Source organism: Chrysemys picta, chromosome 2 (assembly GCF_011386835.1).
Source record: "Chrysemys picta bellii isolate R12L10 chromosome 2, ASM1138683v2, whole genome shotgun sequence".
NCBI lineage: Eukaryota > Metazoa > Chordata > Testudines > Emydidae > Chrysemys > Chrysemys picta.
The window spans coordinates 41,183,823-41,206,173 of NC_088792.1; the positions used below are offsets into that span (position 1 = coordinate 41,183,823).

The 22,351-nt window shown below is 39.1% G+C and overlaps 1 protein-coding gene across 7 annotated transcripts in view; it reads right to left on the minus strand.

The window, feature by feature from the left end:
* The window catches only part of CACNB2 (calcium voltage-gated channel auxiliary subunit beta 2), a 382,138-nt gene that overhangs the window by 219,174 nt on the left and 140,613 nt on the right, over positions 1-22,351 (minus strand). Inside the window, exon 1 of one of the 7 annotated variants that reach the window (XM_005308119.5) lies at positions 4,266-5,272. The exons of 5 other annotated variants lie outside the window; for them this stretch is intronic. In XM_005308119.5, coding sequence (XP_005308176.3) covers positions 4,266-4,346 — 81 coding nt within the window. In that variant the 5' untranslated portion in view covers positions 4,347-5,272. Of the gene's footprint in view, positions 1-4,265; positions 5,273-22,351 lie in introns of those variants that run through there. One more of the 7 variants, XM_065583001.1, reaches the window with a different exon arrangement.

A 22,351-nucleotide genomic window follows, 5' to 3' on the forward strand; every position in this document is an offset into this window, starting at 1 on the left:
CCGCAGCTTTCAGCTAGAGAGCTGAGAATTTATTTTTGGATTTTTGTGTCAGACATACTTTTCGGTGGAATAGGTTGGCCTGACACAGAGCCAAGAACTGTAGCCTTCTGAGGGCTTGTGTGGCTCACAAGGCCAGAGAAGTTTTAGATGGAGGAGAATTTAAATATGGAACACTGGAAAATCATCTTATACCTAGAGACTATGTGAGTTTCCAAAAGTTGCATTTCTCTTGTGGAAAAGTATAAGGTGTTTATTTTTTAAAAAATATCAAGGAACAATAAAAAGGCTACATATTTTGTGTTCACTGTAACTGGATAAGTGACCTATTGTAAACTAATAAGATTTAGCATTAGTATTCAGAACTCAACAGCATCTTTAAACTTATAAAAAGTCTCTCTCTCTCACACACACACACACACACACACACACACTCCATCCCCCAACCCCCTCAGGTAACACACTATTTTTAAGAAACTTCAGCCACACGCAGTAAATGTGCTATATCTTGTTCCATAATTGTAATCTAAGTCCCTTTAGAATCAACACAGAAAGGCAAATACAAAAACGTTAGAAGACTTTCAAGGTTCTCTTGCTGCAGCACCTCATCCCGACTCAACTGACAGAATCACACCCATTTCTCTGTAATGGAGACTTTGACCCCAGAACTGCCTCCAACCCAACCTCTCACAAAAAAGACAAAGCTCCTTCATGCTCACATATGGAAGATGATGAGCAGTAATAATGAGGATGTCAGACAGACTTCTCAAAATGTGCACTGGAAGTCCACTGGACTCAATTCAAGGGAATGACTCTTCAGGGCTAATTAAAAGCAAACATTCTGCAGATCACTGACAGAGCATCTTTATGGAATCATTAATAAATTAGATGACAACCATGCTTTTACATTCACTTCACCATGATCAGCCTTGATTTCCCCCCTCCCCAACAAGCTCCGCAAAACTCACACTGCAGTGCTAGCAAGATTTCTGCTGCAACATTCTCATAAACTCTAGGAGTTAGAGATGAATACATTCTTATACAGGTTAAAACTGGGGTTTCAAGTTTCAGATGGTTCACAGCTCTAGCTCTAGCTATCCTCAAGACCACTAAAACAAGTTTGGACTTCAGAGGAGTGAAAAAGGAAAGATGGTATCAGAACAAAGCAGTTTTATGGTATCTCAAGGGTTGCCAAGCTTGACAAAAATGCTGTTCAAACTATTAGGAAGCTGACAAATTCCCAACTTTCCAAGGAAAGGTGCAAAGAATTCACTTCTAGCTCTTGAGATTTTTGAGATAATGGTCTTAAAACAGTCACTGCTCCCTCAGACCAACAGTGCTGCAGTGTTTGACATTGGTTCCAAGATCAGGACTTGTGTAACTTTTGATCCCTAAAACACTGTAGTAAGTGAAGATTTGCCATTGAAGCAGACATCCAGTCATACAGTTTCAAGCTTTAAAAGGGGAAATATTAATTGTAGAAGTAGTAATCATTCGAATGAACGTGAAGATATACAAGCATAACAGGGTCTCTGCTTTGCAGGACTTGTAGTCTAGAGACGTTGGGAAAAATCAAACAATACAGGGCAAATGCAAATTTTAAGGAGTAACACATTAAGATTTTGATTCAACAAAGCGCTTAAACATATGCTTAAATTTCAACATACGAATTGTCCCATGTGCTTAAAATTAAGCAGGGGAGGGATAGCTCAGTGGTTTGAGCATTGGCCTGCTAAACCCAGAGTTGTGAGTTCAATCGTTGAGGAGGCTATTTAGGGATCTAGGACAAAAATCTGTCTGGAGATTGGTCTTGCTTTGAGCAGTGGGTTGGACTAGATGACCTCCTGAGGTCCCTTCCAACCCTGATCTTCTATGAAGTTCTATATGATAACATGCTTTGCTGGAGTAGGGCCTAAATTCTGTACACTCTGCTCATGGTTCAATCCTTGGGCCACCAAAATTGACATTGACTTGAATGTAGGCTAAACGTCTATTGGGACAAATACCAAACTCACTGCAAGCTGAAGGTGCTCAGCACCTGTCAGGATTTAGCCTAATAAGAACTTTGCCTGAGGGTCTGATCTTGCTAGGTGCCTTCATTTCCCACTGACAATAATGCAGGATTTAGACACGTGTGAGTGTCATAAAAGACAAGACATTTTCAGAGCTAAAAGGTTATTACTTGCCTGTATTGGCAATAGTGTGTTAGTAATTGCATATTTATCCTCATAAAATATTGATTTTAAAATAATTTGATATTTAGTAGGACATCAAGATATACCTCTGCCTCTTTACCTATAAATGTATAATTCGTTTATTCAGCATTGATTAGGAAGGTGATGAGGAGCAGGGGAATGTGCATGCCACAAGGAAAAGAGGTGAACATACAGTTGAGTTACATACACAGATTAAGTCTTTTTCAGACCTATGAATCTCTTTCTCTTCCCTTTCACACATACAAGCTCTATTCTAAATGGTGTTTATGCAGGTATTGTCTTAACTTATCAATCCAGCTAAAATTTGGGAATGTTTTTGAAGGAGTGAAAAGAATGCAGAAACCAGAGATAATACTGAATGGAAGCCAAGCAGCTTAGATACTGCATATCTGTTTTACTCTTATTTGCAGCACATATGATGCCATTTTTCCCATTTTCAGGTTAGGTATTTGTATAATAAGATGAATCTAAGAATTTTAACCAAAACAATTAAAGGTTATAAAGGTCTATAAAACTTGTTTGAAAGGGCTAGTCCCCTCAAAAGGTAAAACACCTACATATCGGACAATTGTAATGAGTATTCAAGCTTTCGTCCTCTTAAAGTGATTGCTTACAACATTTAGTTTCCAGTTGTAGACAACTTCACAATTACAGTGACTTTGTGTATTATTTCAAGAAATCCAAAGAAAATAGGTTAGAAATAAAACCAATAGGCAAAGAATCACCAATCACTATTTTTCCTTTTGGTATGATAAATATTCTGAGAAACGAAGATAATCTGCTACAGTTTCTCCCACTCCCAGATGCCTAATTTGGAGCTCTTCAACCTGATCAACAGCAGTAGGTATTATAAATACCTATAAAACTTAGACAATAAGACTTACTGATTTATTCAATAAAGAGAAATATATTTCAGCAGTTCTTATACCATATGTCTATACTATGGATCACAAACAAAAGTAGTATATCAACCATGTTTAAATATAATCTTGTACATTAAAATGTATTTTGTTCATTTCAAAATAACCTGAAACTTAAAGGAGCATTGATTTTCATCATGTAGGTGCTATATAAAAGATACAGAGGTGTATCCTCTCAGTGACTATGCTCTTTACAAATGAGTCAAGTGATTAGGGATTTTTTTTAGATATCAACCTCACCAAGCCAACTGCAGAAAACCTAAAACCATCTAATGAATAGATGTTGACTTGGCAAGGTTTGTGTGAAATCAAATAGTTTTATGTACTGCTTATTCTGTACAGCTTGCTATGCACTGACAGTATTATATAATCATATGTGATTAGGTTTACAAAAGGTCATTGTTACTCTAGAAATATTGTTCTTAGGTTACATTTTTCAGTGCCTAATCCTGGTATTTGATAAACAAATTAATTGCAAGGAGTGAGGGAAAGAATGTTTCTATTTTTTAATAAAAATTAAATAAGGAAAATTTTTCAGAAAGATGTTCCTGAACACTAAAGTTTTTACCCAACAAACTCAATCTCCATATATAGGTCTTCACTACAACATATCAGTTATTTATGTGTTTGGAACAAACTCCTATGATTTATTTAAAATGCATTTTAAATACGGAGCTTATATATGTCAAATAAAAAACTAGAATTACAAACCATACACCAAGTAAGAAATAGAAATGAAAACATGATTAATTAAAATGGTTACTCTACAAAGATTATTTTTAATTCTTACTTTTAGGACCTGGTCCCTTTACCCTCTGAAGTCCATGGGAGTTTTGCAATTGATTTCAATGTAAGCAGCGCCAGCCCTGTACTATGGATAGGTATTTTCTGCTGAAGAGCTCATAGACGAAGAAAATAATCAGTAAAAATATTTAGAATTTGGGTCATGGTCATACTTCTTTAAAAATATCTGTATTTTTAACATTTTAATGTAATGTGTTAGTATCTTTCTTAAAAGAACCATTGAACAATTATTGTAACAATCCAATTTCTCAATGTTCCTTGTCTACATTTCACATATATATGTATATACGCACATTTGTAGAGGTTTTGATAAATCTTTTGTACTTACCCAGGACACATTTTTTCCCTTAGGTGTTTTTAGCATGGCAACATGCAGTGCTGAGATGACCAACAACAGCCCCACCAGCATGGAAAGTCAGATGAAGGGATATTCCAAATATCTTTGTTACCCAAATGTATAAAGTCCCTTAGCCTGGATGATACAAGCACACTGAGCATCAGGCAAAGTAACAATCAAAAAAGCCATTTTTCTTCTTAAGGTATTATCCAGTCAGACAGAGACAAATATCTCTGTAATATATAGAGATATACAAATATATATATTCAGCTGCAGAGATGTGTGTACTTTTGTACATCCATCAAGTCCAAAAGTTGACTCTTCTGTTAGAAAGCTAAAAACGCAAATTCACAAATATCTAATATCACAAATGCAGTCCTCCTTCTGCTGTGAAAATACAGTGCCCGATTACTCACCAAGCTTTAATAAAAGCTTTGAAGCTAGAGCTTACAAGAGAATTAAGACAAATACTGGAAGCAACTAGTATTTAGAGGACCTTGAAGAGATGGTTGGTTGCTGGTGGCATCATTTAAGAGCTACTGTGCTTGAATATTTCCAGGACTCCAGGACTCTTCGGAAGGATAATAAGAATTAGATCTCAGTTTCAATAAATAATGTATGCCAGCAGGTACAGTATACCTATTGCTACCTTCTGCGCATTCTCACTACATAGCGTCTGCTGCTGCTGCTGCTGCTGCTGCTTCAGAGACTCTTAGTGCACCTGTTGTTGATGTGACTCCACACTGAAAGCCTGGTAGCCTAACAACGAATAACATTTGTTTAGAAGATGAGAGAGAATCCCCAGAAGGGAAAGCAAGAGCTGAAAATCAGTGTCCCCGCTTATTTCTCTTTGTTTATCTGCCCTTCTGTCCCTTTACTTTTACCTCCTGTCAATCTAGATTACCAAGGCAGATTCAGGCTAAATTTTGCAACTATCAGTACTGATTAGTGTGAGTTGATTGAAATCGGATTATACAGGAAGACCTCTGCCTTCTCACTCAGCAAGCAGGCCAGTACCATTTGAAAACCATTTATGCTTCACCTCACAATACCACGGCATTAGGAACAGTCCATTTAAAGATAAACAGTGCAATATGGGTAACCCAGATTGTAGTTTCTTTTAAAAAGAGAGGCAAATTTTTCAGCAATCCCTGTTTTAATAGCTATATGAATATATAGCAGGATGTCTCAAATCACTTCCAAATGGACAAGTTAGCTAGAGATTTTGGGGATTCACAGGAAGGCACAGTATGTCAAAAATATTATTAAGTTGCTAACACTTTGCATATATCTGATCACTACTACCCATATGGGATATGGAACCAAAATTATTAAAAGTTTCTGAATAACTATGTAAAGCATTAGTCCTGAAAACTAATGTGAGAAGTGTAGTATTTTATTGCCTGTCTATACAAATAATAAAGCCATAAGAATTGATGTATATTATTTCAAATTATTCTTAATTAAATATGTTACTATGCAAGCTGATGGAGCCTTATTTAAATACAGTGGCATTACACATTTTCAGTAATTAAGCATAGAGAACATAGAATGCTTATTAAGTACAAAATTAAGAACATATTATAACATTACAGTGTCACAGGATATAGAAATATTTCTCTTGAGTTCACTGTGAAATCCTGGAATGAAGGAAACAAAATCTAAAGTAAAAAAGAAACTGCTGAAATGGAACACACAACCAAGCTGAGATGGTGAAAGAATTTCAGAACCAAAACAAGGACACAACTATGCAAGATTCAGTTAAGACCAGCTAACTGACATCTAGAAAATGCACGAAGGAGATGCAATAGATACATTCAGTAATGGAGTAGAAGATATAGATCTGATAGGATTTGCCAAATAACTTCACATTAATATTTACTCAACATATATATCTAGGCCTTGATTCCACAACGCATTTAATCATGCGTGTAGCTTCAAGCATATTCATTTCTTGACCTGTGCAAATACAGGCCTTTCACATTTGGTTAATTCCAGCACGTAAATGTCCACAGGCTGTTGCTAGGCTAATTTTTAAATTTAATTTATTTATTTAGGTTGTATCCTTCCAGGACGCCAATATGAGCCTTGTTGCTGTTAAGGCAGCTCAAAAGAACCATGTGTCCTCTGTACGTGGTAGCCAGAAAAGTTGAGCTGTACTGTCCAGGACACAAGAGGAGTTTTGAGCAGTTTTTAGTTTATGTTCATCATGATGTTGAACTTCTCTAGAACTCTAGCCCAAACAGGATAGGGAAAATTCTGTATGTACAGACTGTGCTTACCTGGATGGTATCCTGCACACTTAGATGTTTTTAAAATGATTCACTCTAATACACACTGGAACCCATACAGGGTATCATTAACAATTATAACCCATACTCAGTGGGGACAACATCCTGAAAGAAATCTTTCCTGAACCCCCTCTTCTGGCCTTCAAACAATCCTCAGCCTATCAAAGCTCATCAGAAGAAAAATAAATCACCCCACACACTAACTCAAAGAAGCACTGCCAGAACAGATGCAAAATCTGTAGATATATCCCCATTGCTACGATGACCAACACATCCAAGACACACATTTCAAGATCAATGGGTCCTACATATGCTTATCTCAACATGTGGTGTACCTCATCCAGTGCATTAAATGCCCCAACATCATCTATGTGGGTGAAACTAGACAATCACTAAGCTCTCGAATAAACTCACATAGGAAAATGATAGAAGACAAAATGACCACATAACCTGTGGATGAAAACTTAACAAAATGATCACTCAGTCGTAAGAGAAATATGCACACTTTCAAAAGACAAGCCTTGGAGCTTAAATTCATAACTGTGCTAGCCACTAAAAATAATAGATTGAATAGAGACACTGGATTTATGATTACAACAATCTATAACACACTTAACCCACCCACCCAGCAGCCTTCCCCCGCCCCTCCACCTTCCTTTCTCCTCTGTGACTGAAGGGGTGTTAACTGGCCATTTCACCTTGAATGGTTCCTTGAAATATGTGTTCAATACTCATGCTAAACAATCTGTTCTACCTTGTATTTAGCTGAAGAGCTCTGTGTAAACTTGAAAGCTTGTCTCTCTCACCAACATATGTTGGTCCAATACAAGATATTACCTCACCCACTTTGTCTCTTATCAATTGTATCATAGATTAAAAAAAGATTTCTAATCTTTAGAGAAGGATTAAGCCAAAATGTAACTTGGGCAATGCAGAAAGAGATAAAATGTAGTACTATACTTTCGCTGACTGATAGTTAGCTTTGGCTGTGTCATGGGATTGTAGGTGTTTTACAGAAGAGGACATTTTCTTAGTAAGCAGCAAATTGAAGTGGTTTGCTTCAATGCACCTCTCAGACAAATATATCTGTAAGCTGTGTTTACTACTGCGGAGGCATCCTTTAAAAGAACATATAATTTATGAAGAAAAAGTCCATTTTGTCCTCCATCTTATAAAAAGATCTGAGTTGGACTTTCAGAACTATACCCCAATATTTCATCAAGCAGAACTACAAAATCAAAACTAATGTGCAACCTGCCTTGAATGATGCTTGCAATAAGTGATGTAACTTGATCAAGTAGGATCTTTGACAGACACATATAGTCTCATGACCTGTATTCACATTGCTTGTTTACACAGGCCTTCAGATTGGATGCAGAGGTCTTTGACGGGTCTTTCGTCGTCTTCTTCTTCTAATTGCTCCTCAGCATATGACATACAGAATACCTTCATCCTATAAAGTTCTAAGACATAACTCTAGCACTGATTTTTACCAGTGGGATCCCCTGTAAGAGGCCAATAGAAAAAAAAAACTTTTGAAGTGATAATCGAGATGACCCATAGAAGGTGTGAGGATACTTAACCCCATGTTAAGTATCCTCACACCTTCTATGGATCATCTCAATTTCACTTCAAAAGTTTTTTTTCTCCTGCTGATGATAGCTCATCTCGATTGATTGGCCTCTTACAGTTGGTATGGCTACTTCCACCTTTTCATGTTCTCTGTATGTATAAATATCTTCCGTGTGTTCCATTCTATGCATCCGATGAAGTGGGCTGTAGCCCACGAAAGCTTATGCTGAAATAAATGTGTTAATCTCTAAGGTGCCACAAGTACTCCTGTTCACTTTCTTACTGTTGCTCTGTTGAGCTGGTGCGCCATCTTGTCACCTCGCAGTTGGGCGGCAGCTAGTTCAGCCACTGCTCGGGGTCTTCCGTCTTCTCCAGCAGCAGGGCGCTGCTCTGCTCGGGGGCTGATCCAGAATCCTGCAGAAGGCTCAGCTCCCTGGAAGAGATATCTGCTCTTTCCAGTGGTCCAGCACCGAGTTCCAGAGCTCTCCTTTTATATTTCCTGTCCTACCCTTGTACTTCCAGAGAGAGGGGTGGTGCAGATTTGGCTCCACCCACCAGGGAGAGTGTAGTGGTCCCTCACTCTCATGTCCAGAGGGACCACTACATGTCAAGATATACATTAATTGGAACAAATCCAAGGGATAATTCTCTCTGTTCTGCTCAAAGTCATAATAATAATCATGGGTCTTTCCATGGAAGTCTACTAATAATTTTGAATTGGGAAACTGGATAGCACTTGTCCTGAAAACAATATGGTAAATATTCGCCCTTTGACAATAAAGATTAAAATTTACAATGAAGGGTGGAAATAGCTAAATCTTTGTGGAAAAGCCAGTACAATTAAAATGACCACATGCAACCAAACTAAACTGCCTAATTAATAAATACCCTCCATATTTTAGGTAACTGAACCTTAATTATAATAAAAATTACTTTAAAGCATCTCTTAAAATGATTAGACCTGATTACACTCATACCAGTTAAAAACAAGTGTAACACTACTGACTGCAGATAAGTTAGTTCGGATGTACAACTGTGTAAGTGAGAGCAGAATCAGGCTTTTCCTTGTCTAGTGACAAGTGGATGGAAGAGTACACACACAGATGGAAGTTAAAGGAGTATGGCAATCGCATGCCTCTTCTTTTATTAGTCTTCCTATCAGAAGGGAAAATTGATAACATATGATGTAAGCTTCTGCAGACTCCCAAAATTGTGGGCCTTGTCCCACTGGTCAAGGGGGGAAAATAGGCTTTATGTACCTCTAATTTCCAGAAGAAGAGATTGCATGAGCCAATGTATTGCCAGTCCTGAATGGGGTAGCTACCAGATGGAGGCATTACATGTCCTTAAGAATGTCCCTGGGTGAGGAGGAATATCTTGTTTAAACAAGGATCAATGATCATGCAATCAAATCTTACAAGGCTTTTTTAAAATCAGGTATGTAAATTATATCTTTAGGCCTTTTGTTGCTCACTGAAATGAACTTCATTCTCCACAGTATTTCCCACGAAAGAGGATACATAGGCAACAACTTTCAAGGTAAAAAAAAAACACCAGCACAAAAATCCTAGCATGGCCAAACTGTATGTAGGCACTTTTACCCTAAACTATAAGGCAAACTTTGAGCACTTCAGCACTGCCCACTGATGGAAGCTGCTTTTTTACTGATCAGCACTTATAAAACTGACATTTGCCCAGATCCTTAGGGCATACTTTTTTCCTGTTTGAAGTACATATTCAGATACATTATATTTTTAGGCCTAGTTCCAAAAAGGGACTTAGGTATTGCAGTACTGAGCCTTACACTGTCTAACCTTTAGCATCCCAGTGGAATCCACAAAGGTTAGGTGCCTACTTTCCTTTTACAATGCATGGGAAGAGATAGGATGCACAAAGGCCAGATGCTAGGCAGGGAGCCACCTAAGCTAGCCCAAGCAGATGCCAACGATTAATAGATTCCAAAGCCAGAAAGGACCATTGTGACCATCTATTCTGATCTCCTGTGTAACACAGGCCACAGAACTTGCCCAAAATAATTCCTAGTAAAACTTCCAAACTTGATTTTAAAATGGTCAGTGATGAAGACTATCACTATGATCAATTGTTCCCAGGGCCGGCTCTAGGCACCAGCATTCCAAGCATGTGCTTGGGGCGGCGCTTTTCAAGGGGCGGCATTCCGGCCCTTTGGGGGCGGCACTTTTCAAGGCTTTTTTTTTTTTGCGCTTCGGCGGCGGCATTCCGGTTGTTGTTTTTTTGCTTCGGTGGTGGCAAGAAACCAGGAGCCGGCCCTGATTGTTCCAATGGTTAATTACTCTCACTATTATAAATGTATACCTTATTTCCAGTCTGAATTTGTCTAGCTTTAACTTGCAGCCTTTAGATCATGTTATACCTTTCTCTGCCAGACAGAAAAGAGCCATTGTCAAATTGTTGTTCCCCATGTAGGTAGTTACAGATTGCAATCAAGTCAGTCTTTAACCTTCTTTTTGTTAACACTCTCAATGATGATTCTACATTTACAATTAAATATTGAGACCTATCAGTTATCCAACTTTTAATCGATTTAATGTGTGCCAGGTTATTTTTATATTAGTTAGGTTTTTTTTAATCAGAGGACTTGGTACCACACGATAACTGCCTTACAGAAGCCTAAGTATGTCACGTCAACACTATTACCTTTATCAACCTAACAATCTTATCGAAAAAGATATCAAGTTAGTTTGACAGGATCTATTTTCCATAAACCCATGTTGATTGGCATTAATTATATTACCCTCCTTTAATTCTTTTTTTAAACAAGTCCCATATAAGTGTCTCCATTATCTTGCTCAGGATCAATGCCAGATTGACAGGCCTTATAAACACATAATAAACGAGTCATCTCATTTGTCCTTTAAAAAAAAAACTGGCTCAACATTAGCTTTCTTCCAGAATTCTGATAATTCCCTAGTGTTCCGAGATGTATTGAAAACCAACAGTAATGCTCCAACAAGCTGCTCAGCCAGATCTTTTAAAACTCTTGGATGCCAGTTATCTGGATGTGCTGATTTAAAAATATCTAATGTTAATAGCTGCTGTTTAACATCCACCTGAGATACCAGTGGAAAGGATAGAGTCTTATCATACAATATAACTACATCATCTGTTTCCCTCCTCCTCCTCCTTTCCCAAATACAGAACAGAAATATGTATTGAGCACTTCTGCATTATTATTGTATATGTTACATTATCATCTAGGTATCTTGGGGACTTTTAGAGTGGAAAATTTAGTTGCCTAGAGATTTTAGGCATCTGTAGGGTTAAGCAGCAGCTCAGTGGGGACTGGAGGATTTCAGCTGCACCTAAATTTTGGACCTAAGTGTCTGTATGCTTATTGTTTTTGGTATATTTGTCAGTTAATTTCTATTGAATAGTTCACATTATATATATGCACCTCATATCAGAAAATCATTATCAGTACTTACCTTATGAATACATGTTCATTGTATGTTGATATGGCAGTACTGTTTTTATGTTAAATAGGACTACTGTGTATATTCCAATAATATATCTGTAAACTACACCTCACAAAAATACAGCACTGTCCATCCCCATACTAGTCAATTAGCAGTATCAAGTTAAGGGTTGAATTGACATTCATCTTGATGGCAACAAAACATGTGGTCTGTAATACGCACAGTGTGTATGTGAGCACATGAAAGCACACACTCATGTACCTGATTCATACACAATTTTGCAGTAGGGTTACTACATACTTTGGTATCAAATTAAGCGTTATTTCCTTTTATTAGATTACACTAAACATTACAATTATCATGTAATCTTTTGGGGGCTGAATCTGGCCATAAAATGATAGCAAATGTCCAGGTATAAGACTCAAATATCCATCAATAGAAGACCCAGAGACTACTGGTAATTATGAAAGGAATTCCTCTGCACTGAGAAGAGAAAAAATTCAGAGGGGTTAACTTCAGTGCTACTTTATAAAGAGGCCAGCTCTGAACACATGGAAAATTAATTTTACCTGTTCATTTTCTGTGGTTGGCTCTCACCAATGGAAACATATTACACAGCCAAGACTTGTTTAATTGACTGGAAATAATAACTAGCTTCCCACCCTAACCCCCTAGTTCACAAGAGAGAAAAACTCACAAATTCATGGTCGCAGGAAGGAGTAGGGTGACCAGACAGCAAATGTGAAAAATCGGGACGGGGGTGGGGCGTAATAGGAGCCTATATAAGAAAATGACCCAAAAATCGGGACTGTCCCTATAAAATAGAGACATCTGGTCATCCTAGGAAGGAGCCTCAAACACATGGAAAACAAGTGGATTCTTGGGAATATAATCTTTTGATGGCCCTGTATCATATGAAAACTCTATGTGGCAGAAGAACCACTAGGAGGCAACTCATGACTGAATTCCCCTTCTTCAAAGGTAAAGCTCCATAAAATGAAACCTTTATACTGGGCTGGGAAAGGGAAGGGACAAGACATTAAAACACATAAAACAGAGGCTTTACTTTATTTTTTCAATGTAGAAGGTCCTGGTTGTACTTAGTAGTATCCTGTCCAAATAAGTGAATAAGAGAAGAGTTATTGTTCTTCTCTAAAAAGCCGCAGCTAAGTACTTGCATGATTGCATGCTGTGTACTTATACAGATAAAATGGCCTTTCCTGGGAATGAACATTTGTATTCTCTGGTAAAGATCTATATTTCCATGCCACAATTGAATGTCTATGAGGCAAAATTTTAATACAAATAGAATGGCCTATTTCTGACCTAAGCATCTTATTTATAGGGACTAGCTAGATAGATGGTTCATAAACTTCAAAATGGTCACCACTGCCTTATTTTATAAAGGATTTCTAAAGACATTTCCAAAACCACAGACCTCCAAAACGTCTATCCACTATAGAGTTAATGTAGCATATGCCATGTATGTGACTCTTATTAAGTTTACTCAGTGCTCAGATGACAGTTGTTCTCCCTATTTAGAGAGTCCAAGAGCCAGGTATTCATGAGGAATTGTCATGACGTAATTTATCTTAATTTTAAAAGGATTTTGATTTGAAACAAAGAATCAAAGACAACGGTTCTTGCTATGGTCAGCCATAAATATCTTCTCGCTATTGAAACTATTATATCTAAGTTGGTGGTGCTCCTGAAAGAGAAGCAACGTCAGATATAATTTTCTATTAGAACCATGGAATGCAACTGTGTTCATGAACACAAGTTATAGAATGAGATAGAGAATCTCATTCAGCTGTTAGAGAGTTTATCTGATTCAAATAAGCTTTGTCCAGATATGCTAAATAAACCCATAACGTTCATAAATAAAGATGATGGTAATACTAATTATTTAGTCTGAAGGTTAGATAGCACAATTGTAAAAACAGAACTGTTGTGTTAGTACCTATTTAAGAGTCGTCTGCTTTACAACTTCTATATTGTCATGAAGCCTAAACCATTACCTGATAAAATCTGACCCTGCTTACTCTATTAAACTCCGTCTCATACAAACAAGCTACAAAACAGCTGGCATTTGAGTTTTTTCCATCTGAGCTGCTGCAATATTAACTAATGTTCACAGAAGCGCTGAGCACCAGCTGCTTTAGGTCCGCCAGATACATGCTCAAGTAACAGATAAAATTCATTCTTACATACACACGAATTTACAGCTACTGAGCCTTACTTTAGTTGATTTTTTCTGCAATGCACCAGAGTCCAAAACACTACATTATAAAAAATTAAGGCTGCAAAATCTAGCACTCAAAAAATCATGAGACAACAGAATTAAGGTTTCCTGTGTGCATTTGCATTATGCACCATCTTTAAATTACGTGGTCACATTTTTTTTCCCACAGGACATCAGCCTTATTAAGTTCCACAAGCAACCTTAATTCTGATATTTTCTAACTTTTGAGATCAACACTGAATTCCAATAGAAGTAGAAAACTACAGATAGCTTAAGTTCAAAAGAAAAAATTAAAAATGGCTGATTTAAATTAACATTTCAGTGATATTTTAACTCCATAATGTCTCTAAGTAAACAAAAGGTACAGAAGAATGCTTAGGAGACTGTGAGGAAGAAACAGATTTTAAACTCACCTTGTCAGTGTCACTTAATAAATCAAGTTTGGAAACAGATAAGAGAATTAGAAAAGTTTACATCCTGACAGCCCCAAATGAAAGCCCTAAATAATTTATCAGGTCTTGGTGTAAAAGTAATAAAAAGCATCAGCTATCTATTTTCTGGCTCTGGTATTCATAAAATAAATGTGTGTTTTCTTAGGGTTACCCTATTTAAAAAATAAAAAAAAAGGACACTCCACGGGGCCCTGCCCCCGCCCCTTTCCCACCCCCAGCCCTGCCCCAACTCCATCCATTCCCCAAAGTCCCCGCCCTAACTCCCCCTCCTCCCTCCCAGCCACGTGAAAAGGGCTCCCCAAGCGCTACTGGCTTCACAGTTTGCTGGGCAGCCCCCAGACCCTGCACCCCCGGCCGGTGCTTCCCCAGCGCAGCTGGAGCCTGGGAGGGGAAGCGCCCAGCCAGGGGCACAGGGTCTGGAGCCTGCCCGGCAAACCTGTGAAGCCGGTAGCGCTAGGGCTTCGGGCAGCCCCCATGCCTCCGGACCCTGCGTCCCCGGCCGGGCACTTCCCCTCCTGGGCTCCGGCTGCTCTGCTCCTCCCCTGAGTCTTCGGCTCTGTTTAAGAGCCGAGCTGCCTGAGCGCTCCGGCTTCGGGCAGCCCCCATGCCTCCGGACCCCAGCCGCCAGCCGGGCACTTCTCCTCCCCGGCTCCAGTTGCTCTGCTCTTCCCCTGACTCAGACTTCGGCTCTGTTTAAGAGCCAAGCTGCCCGACCAGCGCTACGGGCTTCGGGCAGACCCCGTGCCTCCGGACCCCAGCCGCCGGCCGGGCACTTCCCTTCCCAGGCTCCAGCTGCTCTGCTCCGGTGGCGCAGGGTCCGGAGGCACGGGGGCTGCCCGAAGCCCGTAGCACTGGCTCGGGCAGCTTGGCTCTTAAGCAGAGCCGAAGTCTGAGTCAGGGGAGGAGCAGAGCAGCTGGAGCCGGGGAGGAGAAGTGCCCGGCCGGCGGCTGGGGTCCGGAGGCACGGGGGCTGCCCGAAGCCGGTAGCGCTGGCTCGGGCAGCTTGGCTCTTAAACAGAGCCAAAGTCTGAGTCAGGGGAGGAGCAGAGCAGCTGCGGGAGAGGAAGTGCCCGGACAGTATTTTTCCGGACATGTTCCGCTTTTTGGCAGTTCCCCCCGGACGGGGGTTTGATTGCCGAAAAGCCGGACATGTCCGGGAAAAACCGGACGTATGGTAACCCTATGTTTTCTTCTCTCTCAATGATTGGTGTGAGTTTGGGAAATGTTGGTAAATTAATTTATACAAGGTTTAAAGAACAACTTTTATAAAATATATGGGGAAAGAAAATATAAGTTACACTATAAAGCCTTCTCTACTGCTGTTTTTGTATACCTGCCACCTCCTACTTGTTTTTACCTTTGATAAATTACATAGTAATTTGATAAGTTGCATTTCTGTGTATCTACTGTTTTGAATAATTGCATTAGCATTGGTTTGTATTTAATGGTATAATAGCGAGAATGTTGTCTTCTCATCCTTACATTTTTCTGTTATTATTTGTCTAATGGTTACCTCACCCCACCATAAGCACTCATTACCATGACAACTTCAACTACTGATTATATGCTAAAGGAAGTTATTAAATATATGTATGTCATTTCTTGTGTTTTAGCACTTACAAACAAGGACGACAAAGTACAGTATGACCAGCCAGCTCTAAACAGATCTACAGGAAGAACCCTATGGACCACAGCTTGAAAACTGCTGGTTTAAAGTGTCCAATTAAGTGAGGTCAGTGAGGTTTTGAGAAGGAAAGGAGTTGTCGCAGTACAATAGGAAATAATGAAAATCCATTAAGTAAGAAAGTTCAGTGTGTTTTATTTACATATATAAACACTTGGGCTGCCAAAACCAATCCAATTTAACCAGGGGTATTGAATTGGAGAAGGTCTGCAAGTTACATCATCTTTAGTGCACTGAATTAAATGTTCTTTTAGCAGGCCTGGCTAGTACTACTACTTTTGGATTTGATGGATAATATTGTCTGAGAATAGCACATGCCAGAAGGAAGTGCAGTCTATCTCTCTGCAGCAATCTGTCTGCCCTTGGAAGAAGTGTTAAGACTCTGAAGGGAGTCACAGCCTCTCGTCAGTTGGAAGTATGGGGACAGGGAAAGTACACTTTTGGAGGCTGGAAGTGCAAACATGGTAGGATAGGAGAATTCCTACAGCTTCAGTGGTTTAACAGAAGCCTCATTATCCTCAACAGGCCTCAACATCTGTCTGATGTTAGGACTACTATATTCTGATTTCTGGGTGCCAGTTTCTTCGGGCAGAACAGAGGGTAACTGCTTCTTATATGCAGACAAGGAAGAATACAAGCTAATGGGAAGCTTGTTTTGGCACCCTATCCTCGCTCTGCTCTCTCCAGTCTCCTGCCTCATTGGGAAGAGGCAGCATTATGGGAGCCTTTCCCCTTTTGGGCAGTAAAACCTGCTTTTTTTCTTTAGGTCTCTTTTATTTTTAGAAGTGGCATTAAGTCAGAAGACAAGAGGCAGGGAAAGGCAATGCAGTAAGTGCAGAGGCAATGTTCATCCCAGTAGTGGAAGGCTCCCTTCGCTCAGCCTGTAATGCAACCTCCAGCCTGCTTTCGGAAATGGCTTCTATCCGAACCTTAAAGCAAAAAAGCAATCCATGGCGCAATCAAAATGTGTACAAGACGGTAACATTTTATTTAGGCAGAATATATAAATGCTGGGTAAATATGAACTGCTTTTTGTTCTTTTTGAGGAGGAAAAAGGCAGGGCCTCATGGCTTTTAGATTGATATGTAATATCACAATGGATTTGCTCTTGCATAGCAGCAAATTTGTGCACCTCTTATGTCCTGTTTTGGTTGCATTACGGCCCATGTTTCTCAAGCTACTGCAAATTTCCTGTCTGAACAAACAGACTACAGTAGAAGAGTTGTGCCAGGAGGCTATAGAGATACTCCTGACAACTTTTCCACACATTACACATACACAATATATTTGCTTGGGTGAACATTTCTGTGGGACATGCATCCTCTGCACAGAAATCTACTAGAGGTTATTCAAGCCCTAGTTCAGTTAATTGGTTTGGGACCCAGGTGATTTCTCTTTTTTTGGGTGAGACACGTTTCTCTTCAGATATTAGTAGTTGCACCTTTCACCTTCCCCTCTCTGAATCTTAATGGGCAATAACAGCGTCCAAGAACTAAAAAGAATTTTTTTCTGACAACCAAGTTTTACTGGAATCCTGGATTCCACTGATGCAGATCGTTTCCTCCTGGCTAATCAAACCATTATATAGAAATATGGGCAGTTTTTTACATTAGTTGTTAACAATTTTTTCTGTTTGGAAAATACTTGGAGGACACAGCAATGCAAGGAGGCACTCCTAGATTAGCTGAATGGTGCCAAAAATCATTTTCTCTTTGGCTTCTATCCTGCTTAACCTATACATCAGGAGTTACTGATCTGTTTTTATGGGCAGAATCCAGAAAGCAATTAGTGGTAAAATAATTTCTCCTTTATATTATAGATTTTTTTTGCTCCATTTAAATGCCAACATGATGCAGCTTCTTTTTTCAAAGTTACTACTGACTCTCTTTTGTATTTGGTGTGCACCTTAGACACTTCTTAGGTATGTGAGACAGCAAATGTCCTCTACAGACTGTTGCAAATAGAGAAGCTGTCCCCAAGTAGTGAAGTTGAATGTATGTAATTCTTTAATGTGCTTTTAATCTTGGAGGATGCAAGTGCATAAGTTAAAGTGCCCGTGGACTATGTTTAACATGTGTGACCATCATTTAATCAGCAAATCACTTTAGGTCTCACTGACCTTGCAGTTTTACAGAACTCAGATTTATACATGGATGAACTGTTCTTGAACAATTTTCTCTGACTAGTCTTTATCATCAGTCATGCATGTTTTCTCTCTACCCATATTTTTGCTAGCAAATATATTTCTTATGACCTGCTCAATGCAAGTCTCTATTAATGTTAGAGATGTCCTATGTTGCTTTTACAGACATCCTAGGAAAGTTGAGATTTTTTTCTATAGTCATGTCATTTTTCTGATGGAAAGGCAAGCATTTTCATTCAGTATTCCTGTGCCATAGACCAAGGACTGTTATTGTTACCAGACTTTGCACATAGAGAAGAGAGGTTTCTTGTGAATCCACTCACACTCCAGTCACAGTTTATAGGAGAAAAGAAAAAAATTGCATTCAATACCTTAAGGTTTGTCTACACTTAGAGCACTGCAGTGAAGACACTACCTATGCCGATGGGAAGGCTTCTCCGATCAGCATAAGTACTCCACTTCCCCGAAAGGTGGTAGCTATGTAGATGGGAGAAGCCCTCCCGTCGACAGTGCTGTCTACACTGGGAGTTCAGTCAGTATAACTGTGTCACTCAGATGTGTGCATTTTCCACACCCCTGAACAACGGAGTTATATCAACATAAGCTTGTAGTGTAGATTCGTGCTTAGTGATCTTCCTTGGATTGCACTATTGTCCACTCATGGGTTCTTTGTTTTTTGTCACCTTCTCTGTCTTTTTTTCTATTTTAAATGCAATGCCGTTTACTATTGGTTCACTCGTTTCACACATTTTTGAGGTTTATTCAACTCACTAATTTAAAGTGCTTTATACAAGCATTTACAAATAGTGTAAATTTATATGGATCATTTCCATGACCCCTGTAATGCAGTCATCTCTGGAGTGCTGTTCAGAGTGAACAGCAATACCAAAACAAGAATTTATGGGAAATGCCATATCCATTTGAAACTGAAGGAGGAATTTTATGCATGTAGACAAAACATAATTATCTAAATAGAATTTGGTCAGGACAGCAGATTAAAAGTGCCATGGGATCTTTAATAACCTCAAGTGGTCAGGATCTCAGTGATTACCCCGACTTTGTTGGAGCACTGGTTTAGTACCAAGTTGGAGGGAAGAGATATCTAAGAATTCATCAATATCATTTCTTGTAAAACCCTGGCTTTCCTTGGAGATTTTCCATCCATACTCTGACCAGTCTTACACTGCTTAGCTAATGATTTTTGATGAGATCTCAACCCATGGTGGCAAGGGCAAGGTGTTATACCAGCATTTGCAAATAAAAAGATGACAGGTTAAATAATCTCACCCATTTCAAAGACAGGTAGCAATAGGAAAGATTATCAGTAATGCAGGCAAAGCTAGTTGCAAAATATTGGGAAAAATAAATGTTGGCAGTAAGTTGAAACTATCTTAACTGATATAGTTCATGAGAAGGAAGCATGGAAAACTACTATTGTAACGAGTGTAACAAAAGCAGCAAAGAGTCCTGTGGCACCTTATAGACTAACAGATGTATAGGAGCATGAGCTTTCATGGGTGAATACCCACTTCTTCAGATGCATGTCACAAAATGTAACTTTAATGAAGATACTGGGTGAGCCCAGGGATGAATATGATTGACATTACTGAACTTTACTAAACTTACTAATGATACTAAAACTGTACTGGAAGTAAACAAACAGTACTCTTAAAAATCATAAATCAATACTGAAAAAGCATTTGATTGCAATTCTCTTTGTCATCGTTTTGACTTGTGGCAAATTTAGATTTTGCAACAAGTTCTAGAAGTGTATACAAGTACTACATAGAGATATCTATGCACTAGTGGTTTAGTGGTCAAACTATTTAAAATTCATAGGAGTTCACCCCATGCTGCCATGGGCTCTAATGAAGCCATTATCACTAGCAATATCTAAAAAAGATAAATTTAAGGGCTTCAAATTTGGGCTGAGGTATTCCAAAGATTTATGTTCAAAGGTGATACTCTATTTGTATCAGATCTTCTGTATGTGTTATAGGATATTTTCTAAGTTAACTGAAGCATTTAGCATAATATCTAATTGTAACTATTTGACTTATATTCAAAATAACCTAACTGATGTTCCCCTACCTAGCTCCTGCCCACCTGTCTGCCGTTAGACTGAGCTCTTTGAGGAAGGGACTAATATTGTGTGGAATAATACTGGAGCAAGTCGGTGTTACTGTTTCTATATACAGACATCTACAGACTCTCAAACAGAGAGCACAGGGGGATTTCAAGTGGGCTAATGAAGGGACAAAATACCTGTATAGACATTTCACTGTGGTGAGAATCAATAGGGCAGCTCTCCAAGAATGGTATTAATATTCTCAGTGCTTTGATAGTTCAAGTTCCCAAGCACCACTTCCAAAAACTGTCTTTCCGGAAGGGATATAAAAATTAGAATCTCCTCCTTATTGCTGATATGGTCTGTAAATGTGTGTGCACTTGAAAATGTGTGTACCCAAGCATGCACAAGTTAAATTCTGAATTTCAAGCTTTATCATTTATTGCCACTATTAAACAAGCTCTATAATGTTTTTAAGTCAACATAAGTGGAACAGCAGTATGGTTCCACCTAGAGGAAAAGTGTGTCAAACCTACTCCCTTCTACATTGAGGGATAGTTAGTTTTTAAACTAAGAGCAGGCACAGCCCTAACAATCCAGCAAGATCAACATACTAAGCTTTTAGTATCTAGAATAGGGTGGCCAACCTGAGCCTGAAAAGGAGCCAGAATTTACCAATGTACATTGCCAAAGAGCCACAGTAATATGTCAGCAGCCCCCCCATCAGCTCCCCGTCCCCTGCTCCCAGCACCTCCCGCCCACCGGCAGCCCCGCTTATCAGCGCCTCCCTTCCCTCCCCGCACCTCCTGATCAGCTATTTTGTGGCATGCAGGAGGCTCTGGGGAAGAGGGGGAGGAGCAAGGGCATGGTGGGCTCAGGGGAGGGCGCGGGAAGGGGTGGAGTTGGGGCAGGGCCTATGGCAGAGCCAGGGGTTGAGCAGTGAGCACCCCCCAGCACATTGGAGAGTTGGCGCCCGTAGCTCCAGCCATAGAGTTGGTGCTTATACAAGGAGCCGCATATTAGCTTCTGAAGATCTGCATGTGGCGCCGGACCCACAGGTTGGCCACTCCAATCTAGAACATTCAAACTCCAAGGTATAGGAGCTCTGTAAAATAATCCAGCACTTATGGCAATGTTAAGACAATTTTCTGGCCGATTTGGACAGAAAACAGAATTTCTGAGTTTCATCATTATCATCAACATTCTGGAATACTCGTGCCATTTTTCAGTTAAATGAAAGTTACAGAGTGGAGAGGTGATAGTTGCAATTAGAGGCAGGGCTAAGGCTAATAATGAAGCAACTAGGTATGATTTGAAAAGATTTAGGTTCCCAGACATGAGATTTCACCAGGACCTCTATGTTCATAAAGCCATAGAAGCCACCAAATGAACAAACTGTTGAATCTCATAAAGACTCTGAAGTGTGCACCTCCCACATCCACACACACTCTGCTACTCTGCTTAGACTGCAAGCATTCCACAACTCATCCTTTCCATCTCTACATGTAAGCTGCCATAGACAGATAAGAAAACAGAAGACTCAAAAAAAAAAAATCTAACTCAAGAAAATCCTCCCCAAAACTTCAAGATGGATCAGTGAGAGAAAGCCAACTAAGGCATTGTCAAGGGTTTAGGTTTAAACTCGAATAATGAATTTATTGGGATACTGAAATACTATTGTAACTTAATATTTAAGTTTAACCTATTAATCACCAAGTGGTAAGACCACATTTTGCTAGAGAGGCGATAAGGGCTAAACCTTGGGTAACCAGATAAACAGTCGGCTTATTTGGATTTAAGATTCTTAATATTTATTATTGGTCTTTCTTTCTTATGACATCTCCTTAAATGGCTTAATCTAAGTAATTTATGCAATTATTTTCTTCAATTTCATAGGATTTAGTTATGAATGCTTACTTTGTCCAATTATAAACTGTTTAGGATATTAATAACAAGTTATTTAACCATATATCAACCACTGACTATCTAATAAGATACTAAAACAGAATTTACAATTATTTTGGAACAACAGCAACATACTTTGGGGCCTTAACTTACTAAGAGAAAAGTACTCCCAGAGGCAATTCACTCTCAAAGGTGTAATCTCTGTTAAAAGCTCTCCAGAGAAAGACATACAAAAGAAATTACAACAGAGTAACTAATTTATCAT